General features: G+C 36.9%; 1 protein-coding gene across 2 annotated transcripts; it reads left to right on the top strand.

Annotated features, from left to right (window-relative positions):
- Positions 1-2,089: 2,089 nt before the first annotated feature.
- Positions 2,090-3,864, top strand: LOC110289647 (olfactory receptor 4F3/4F16/4F29). 2 transcript variants are annotated; one of them, XM_029474396.1, is made up of 2 exons: positions 2,090-2,099; positions 2,936-3,864. In XM_029474396.1, the coding sequence occupies exons 1-2, from the start codon at positions 2,090-2,092 to the stop codon at positions 3,862-3,864; spliced, it is 939 nt and encodes a 312-aa protein (XP_029330256.1). The 2 variants fall into 2 exon arrangements, with proteins under 2 accessions (XP_029330256.1, XP_021011600.1); XM_021155941.1 differs by lacking the exon at positions 2,090-2,099 and having other exon boundaries at positions 2,911-3,864.
- Positions 3,865-7,686: the final 3,822 nt, after the last annotated feature.

The raw sequence follows: 7,686 nt of genomic DNA, 5'->3' as shown, positions 1-7,686 counted from the left end.
TTTTTCCCTGTGGCTATATAACCAACAATGATATTGCTAGAGTGTATAGAAGTTATAGCATTAACTTTGTGAGGAGCTTGAATACTTATTTGTCTAGTGTCTAGACTAATTTTCTTTTGGACAGTAGTGACTAAGGGTCCCTTTCCCCATTCATTTTATCAGTATTTTTTGTTTATTTTCCCCATGGTAGTTGTTTTGGTTGTGGTACAATAAAATTTCAGTGTAGTTTTTATTTACATATCAATGATGATTATGCATATTAAGCATTTTGAGGAGATTAAAAATGTGGGTGCAGAATATATGTTCCAATAATACTATTCTTTAAATTTTTTTTAAAATTCTGAATTTTTTTCAAACTGACACCAAAGTAATAAGTGAAAATGATGTATGACAGTAACAATTATTTTCATACTTTTATTCATAGTTATTAGTCAGATTTTATATATTGTGTAATTACTATTATGCAAAACATTTTAGTGCAAATAACAGAAAAATTGGGTCAAATGTTAATTGTTAGTTTTAATATATAAGTCATATTTTAAATTTGGGTACTTGGTTCTTTTTTTGTAGGTAATTTTCTATAGGATATTCAGTTTGTAGATCAAGAATCCAGAGTGCTTGGTTCTGCTTCTGAGTTCTGCTAATAGTGTGAATATTCAGTTTATATTATTGAGTCTCAAGGGCTTTTTTGTTGTGGTTTTTTTTCTCTGTGGGATAATAGTAAATCTATAGTGAAGTAGTTCTGGGTGCTTACTAGGTGATTATATTTTCAGACTCAAAGCCTTGATTTCTTTTTATCAGTAGAACATTCCTAGTCCTCTCATAGGTGAATCAGTTGCTCATGTTTCTATCCATGTTTCCTTCTTAACAGACTCTTCATTCAGTTTATTCTTCCCATATAGGGAGCATATGGAATTTCCTTCTCCAAGGTCTCACATTTCTGAGCATAAAAAAGCAGAAGAAATCTTTTGTAGGCTGTGGACTGTGGGTTCAGGAGATGACAACAAAGCCATTTGACTTAATTGAGTGTATAAACTCTTGACTGAGCAGTCACAAGTTCAAGTGAGACCAGGACATGGTGAAAGTTTCTGCTATGCTTGAGACAAAGAGGTAAATTAAGAAGGTATCATCAGCCTCTGAAGCTGTGTCCACGATTGAAGGACATCAGAAACAGATTCTCCATCCGAGTGTCTTCTAAGGTAATATAATTTTTAGATCCTAAACCCACTGGGAACTTACCTTAATTCTCATAATCTTTTTCTCCCCTCAATTTCATGCACACTCAAAAATTACAAGGTGTCAGTTGTTCTTTACTCCTGGATTTAGTTATATATGATCAAAGCTAAGAAACATCTGTATTGTTTTCATAGATTATGGCTAGTTTGCTTTTCTTTTAAATTGATAATGAGTTCAAAGTGTGAAGCTTTGAACATACAACATATCTACATAATGTCAGACATAGCAACAATCCTGTTATAAAATACCAGACCAGTGAGCATAAAACCAAAATGAATATGTAAAAAACCAGTCCAAAACAACAAACAAACAAACAAACAAATGAAACCAACACACCAAGAAACAAATAAGCAATAGATGAGTAAAGTCAGGGCAAAGATGAAGAAAGCTTCCCATTTTCTCTTTCATAAAAACAGCTATGAGCATGTTAGGAAATGTGTACAGTTATTAGGTTTGTAGATGTATTTTTTATCCAAGGTAGCCAGATAGGCATGCACATTAGGAGAAGAAAGTGTGAAATGTTAAATGTACTCGTATTTCTCAGGCTCAGAGAAAATCCTTGCAGGACCAGATAATAGGCTCCAGAACAATCCTTGTAGTGCTATGGCCAGTAGAGGCTTGCTATAATCTGGGTGGAACTTGGAAGTATATGAGAAAAGATTCAATGGATCAGTTTGAAGTAGATTCTGGCAAGAGAGACAAAACAGTGATGGAGAGCAAGGTCCCATGTAATTCTAATTGTAGTCAACAGATGAACTTGTCAGATTGACAGACACAGAAAGTAGAATAGCTACTAGAAATGAGAAAAGGGTCTTTCTTAAGAGTCATGATTTAGAGATGCTTCATAGACCTAATGTTTCAAAGTTATATGATGAAGTTTGGAATATTTATTTCACAATACTATGAGATATTCCATATTGCCAAACTCTACATTCAAATGGTCAGGATGATAACTTTATGTCCTATTATATAAATCACATTAAAAAAGATATGAATTACAAGAATAGGAAAACTTCTCAACATGACAAAGAATGTACATTCTGCCTTTGATAAAGTAATTGCTTTTTGTATACTATATTAGTTTCATTTATTTAATATTAATCAATATCTTATGATTTATCCTATACCATTTAAATTCATTTCCAGCATATTATGTAGTTGCCACTTTTGGACTGAGATTCAACCATTAATTTTCAGATTGTGTTTCCATTAAAGAGTCTTGTGTAACTCTTATGAGAAATATGAGAATTTTAATAACATGAAGAAATGATTTAGTATTTCATGGTCATATGTAACATTGTGTCCTATTTACCTTTGGAGAAAATTACATTTCCCATGAACTCTTTCTTTATTTGTAAGCAAACATAATTACTTGCTTGCATATTCTCTTTATTGGTGTAGATATCTGAAAATTTTAGTTTTGTGTGATTTCCTCATTAATTCTGGGCTGTTAGAAGCTTCATTGTTAGTTCTTTTATGAACTTTGAATTATTCTTTTATTATACAGTATTATTGTAATCTTCAATATTATTCATATCATTATAATCCAGTCTGTGTGGTAAATTTTATAATTAGTTTTGTTGATAACATAAATGCAAGTAATCAAATTACTACCATTCCTAATAATTTTACTTTCCCATCATTTTCTTAGCTCTCATAAATGCAACTGTAATCCAGTTGGCTGAACCAATGGATGGAGAGAACCACACAGTGGTGTCTGAGTTTGTGTTTCTGGGACTCACCCACTCCTGGGAGATTCAGCTCTTCCTCCTTGTGGTCTCCTCAGTGCTCTACATATTAAGCATGACTGGAAACATCCTCATTGTGTTCTCTGTGACCATTGACCCTCACTTACATTCACCTATGTACTTCCTACTAGCATGTCTCTCCTTCATTGATTTGGTAGCCTGCTCTGTTACTTCCCCCAAGATGGTTTATGACTTGTTTAGAAAGCACAAAGTCATCTCCTTTGGAGGCTGTATCACTCAGATCTTCTTTATCCATTTAGTTGGTGGAGTGGAGATGGTGCTACTTGTGGCCATGGCATTTGACAGATATATAGCCATATGTAAACCTCTGTACTACCTGACCATCATGAGTCCACGTGTGTGTGTTTTGTTTCTGGGTGCTGCTTGGGGTCTGGGCATTAGCCACTCATTGTTCCAGCTGGCTTTTCTTATTGACTTACCCTTCTGTGGCCCAAATGTACTGGACAGCTTTTACTGTGACCTTCCTAAACTTCTCAGATTGGCCTGTAGAGACACCTACAAGTTGCAGTTCATGGTCACTATCAACAGTGGTTTCATCTGTGTTGGCTCTTTCTTGTTGCTTCTTATCTCTTACATCTTCATCTTGTTTAGTGTCTGGAAACATTCTTCAGGTGGTTCATCCAAAGCCCTCTCCACTCTCTCAGCTCACATCACAGTGGTGTTTCTCTTCTTTGGTCCTACTCTGTTTGTATATACATGGCCCCATCCTAACTCCCAGATAGACAAATTTCTTGCTCTTTTTGATGCAGTTCTTACTCCTTTTCTGAACCCAGTCATCTACACATTCAGAAATAAAGAGATGAAGGTAGCACTAAAGAGAGTTTTCAAAATATTATTAACTTTTAGAGGTATTTCATAAATAATATACCACCTTTACTTGAATAACAATATGTCCTCCATGAGTCATTTTTGAAATGGAATCAGTGATGTTCATAATTAATGAGTCTTTTCATGTTTGACTGAAATGGAAATGTGAGGGTTCTCTGTTTTACTGGGTCCAAAACGTAAAGGAGCCTTTTCCTGAAGTGGACACAGGTGAAAGTTTGTTTTGCACATGAAAGGATGCATGATGGTTTCTTTGCTAAAAACAGACATGCGTTGTTTTTCCTTACATTCGTTTTTGCACTCCATTTGTCATGACTACAGGGAGAGAAATGCACCAAAAAACTTTTGGTGGTGTGCTGGTAATTTCTTGGAGCTTCTTGCCACTTCTGCAGACTTGGGCTTATTGGCAGAGTGATATCAGCTGAGACAGATGAACATGGAGTTTTGTGAAGACAGACTCATGAGCGAGACACTTGGTGAGGCAAGAACCATTGAGGACACCTGATGTTTGGAAGGAGTATAAATAGGACTCAATGAACTGTGAGAGGGGCTGCTGGTAGAGCTAGCTCTGCAATGCTTCTTGGTCTTGTGTATTCTCTGATTTTTGCTTTGTTCAGAGAGGCTCAGCTGAGAACTTCTAACATCCCTGCTGATCCTCCTGCTGACTCATGCTGAGGCCTGGCTGTCTCTGCTAGGTCATGTTATCACTGCTGAGTCATGTCTGCTATCCCAACTTTACAGAATTGGACTGCTGGCATATCTGTGAAGTGTTTGCCAGTAGATCGAGCTGCTGCTGCTGCTGCTCACTTTTGAACTGAACTGCTGAATTCCTGACAATGCAGAAGGGATTTGCTCCAAAGAACAATGTGTAAACAGGTTTACTTCTCCCTGTATCTTTTGTTTTCCACTACATCTGGTGGGTGGTGGATTAGAAGGGAGGTTACAGTGTTTAAGAACTATTGTTGAAAGGAAGCATTGAAAAATTAAGGCTACACTTAGCAGTGCATTCACTGAAGAAAGATTCAGTCAAATAAAAATATATGTTGATTAATATAGTGTGTACAAATATACAGCAATTATATTCCATTTCTAGCTTATTTTATTTTATTTCAAAATTATCAGTCTGTTATTATTTTAAAGCTACTTATATACTTACTAAAATAATAATTTGTCAGAGACCATCCTGTGAGAAAGCGAGCCCTTCACAATCTCCCTAACAGGCCAAATGGCCTCTTGCTAAGAGCTGGTTATCACCCACTCCTCCCTATTCCCTTCCTGGCACCTGAGGCTGTAAAAGCTGAATTATGGTCCCCTCTTCCCTATCTCTTCCTGAACTCCCATGCCATCCAAGGACATGAGTTAACCCAAGGCTGTCAAGGAGGATCTATGTTCCAGAGATAAGATGCAGAGTGCTGCTGCCTCTCACCTGACTTCGGCCCCCATGTCAGCAGATGCCCGCTTCTTTGTTCTTTGTAAAATTCCCCCTCAACCCCTCCCCTATTCCCTGAGATGGATGCTTTAAAAACAAGGCACCTCAGCCTAATAAATGAGACCTTGATAGATACCCTTCTTGGTCTCCTGCCTCTCCTTCCCTTCCTCCCATTTCCTTCCAGGTTTGCTGTCCCCCTCACACCCATGAATAACTGAATCCTGTGGGACGGGATAATAATTAGTCACCTGTCATTGAATATTCTAACTTTCAACAATGATAGGCAATTCTCTTCTTTGTTCAGTGCTAGAAAATATCCTTGTCTCATCAAAAATTTTTTATGCCTATTACAAGCTATCATCTTTCACTTTAATATTCCTGGGAAGACACATCACATCCAGCTTCTCCCCTGAGCTCAATCCTGTACTGTTTTAGGGAGTCTAGCTCAGTGTGTATCTATGACCCTTCCTTGAATGCAATCTTCTTAATGTGGCAGATAAAGTCAAGGTCCCATATTAAGTGCCCTAGCTTATTCTAGCCAACCCTGCCTCCTCTACAAACTCTAGGCTTTGGCCAGAACCCACCCTGACAGTGATACAAACTACAGTTCCCTCTAATACCAAATATAAGTGTCTTCTATGCCATGTATATCCCCGCACCCAGGTGTGGGCCAGGATTCACATTCTGATCCAATCCCATTTGTCCACCCAATTTTATTTTACATAAGCTATTCCCACCCTCCAGGCCCAGTCTACCCACACATTCTCTATTTTGCTCCAACCTCCTCTGTTCATATCAGAAACGCAGCTAACAAAAGAAGTTCACATGACTGGATCTCATTGAAAAAAAAAAGCTAGATTAAGTATTTATCTCTCCTCCAAACCTAAGGGTTCTATAGAGTATTTGCCTAGATGAATTGCAGGGCATTGGTTTTAAAAGAACAACCATAAACTTTATCAAAGAATTCAAGAAACTTAAAGAAGATAGGAAAAATGGATCAGGAAATTAAGGAGAAAGAACTTACGGAGAATAAATGGCCAAATGATAACCAAGAAAACACAAACATAAGTCTGATGAAATGATGAAGACAATGCAGCAATTGAAAATGGAATTCAATAAGGAGATAGAAACTTTGAAGAGAATTCTTTCCAATAATTTACTTATAAAACAGAATGAAACCCTAAAATTATAATGAATCTGTTGTGATTCTGATAGGTTTGCCTTTATATATTACTTGGCCTTTCCCCCTTGCTGCTTTTAAACTTCTGCATTTTTTTGCCTTTTGATGATTAAGTAATGGGAGGATTTTCTTTTCTGTGCCAATCTGTTTGATGTTCTGTAAGCTTCTTTTACCTTTATAGGTATCTCTTTTTAGTTTAACGAAATTTTCTTCTATGATTGTGTTGAAGATGTTTTCTGGGCCTTTCAGCTGGTAATCTTCTATTCCTATTATTCTTAGGTTTTTTTTTTTTTTTGTGTCCCAAATTTCCTGAATGTTTCCTGCCATGAACTTTTCTGATTTTGCATTTTCTTTGATATATTGATTTCTTTTATCTTATCTCATACACCTGAGATTCTTGTATCTTCTGTATACTGTTGATGATGCTTATGTATATAATTCTTGTTCATTTTCCTATGTTTTCCATTTTCAGGATTACCTCAGTATGTGTTTTCTTTATTGCATATATTTCTCTTTTTAGGTCTTAGACAGGTTTATTGATGTCCTTTACCTGTTTGATGTTATTTTCCTGATATTTTATATTTATTTGCTTCTTTTAGTACTTTTAATTGTTTGAATTTATTTTCCCGTAGTTCCTTAAGAGATTTATTCCTGTCTCCTTAAAGACTTTTATCATATTTATAAAATTGAATTTAAGATCATGTCTTATGCTTCAGTTTCATTAGGAAATCCAGTTTGTTGTAGTAGGATAGCTGGGCTTTGGTGATGCCACATTGCCCTGGGTCTTGTTGAATTTGTTCTTATGCTGTCCTTTACACATCTGGTTTTCCAAGGTGATGGCTAGATAATCCTGATGGCAGCAGGACTTTTGGGATGGTGGGGGAGCTATGGACCAGACAATGAAACTAGCTGTACCTCAGCCAGACCCCTCTTCTGGCTGTGTCCTAGGAGGATTCTACTCTTCATACTGTGTCTCAGTCAAACCCAACTGGAATAGCAGGCAGATCTGATTCTGCAGATTGTGTTTCAGGTGGACCAACTGGGCAGTGGGAAGATCTAACTAGGATGGAATTGGTTAGGCAGTTCAAGCTAGTTAGATTTGGTGCCCCTGAAGGTTTCAACAGGGAGGCAGGATGCTCTTGGGGTCCTGCAGAGCTACTCTGAACTGAAGAGCATATCCAGAACTAGACAATGGGGTTAAGGGACCACATACAACTCACTTCTAATTGAACTTCTGATTGAAGTTC

This window comes from Mus caroli, chromosome 2 (genome assembly GCF_900094665.2).
Source record: "Mus caroli chromosome 2, CAROLI_EIJ_v1.1, whole genome shotgun sequence".
Classification (NCBI taxonomy): domain Eukaryota; kingdom Metazoa; phylum Chordata; class Mammalia; order Rodentia; family Muridae; genus Mus; species Mus caroli.
This window is presented reverse-complemented; position numbering and strand designations above follow the sequence as displayed.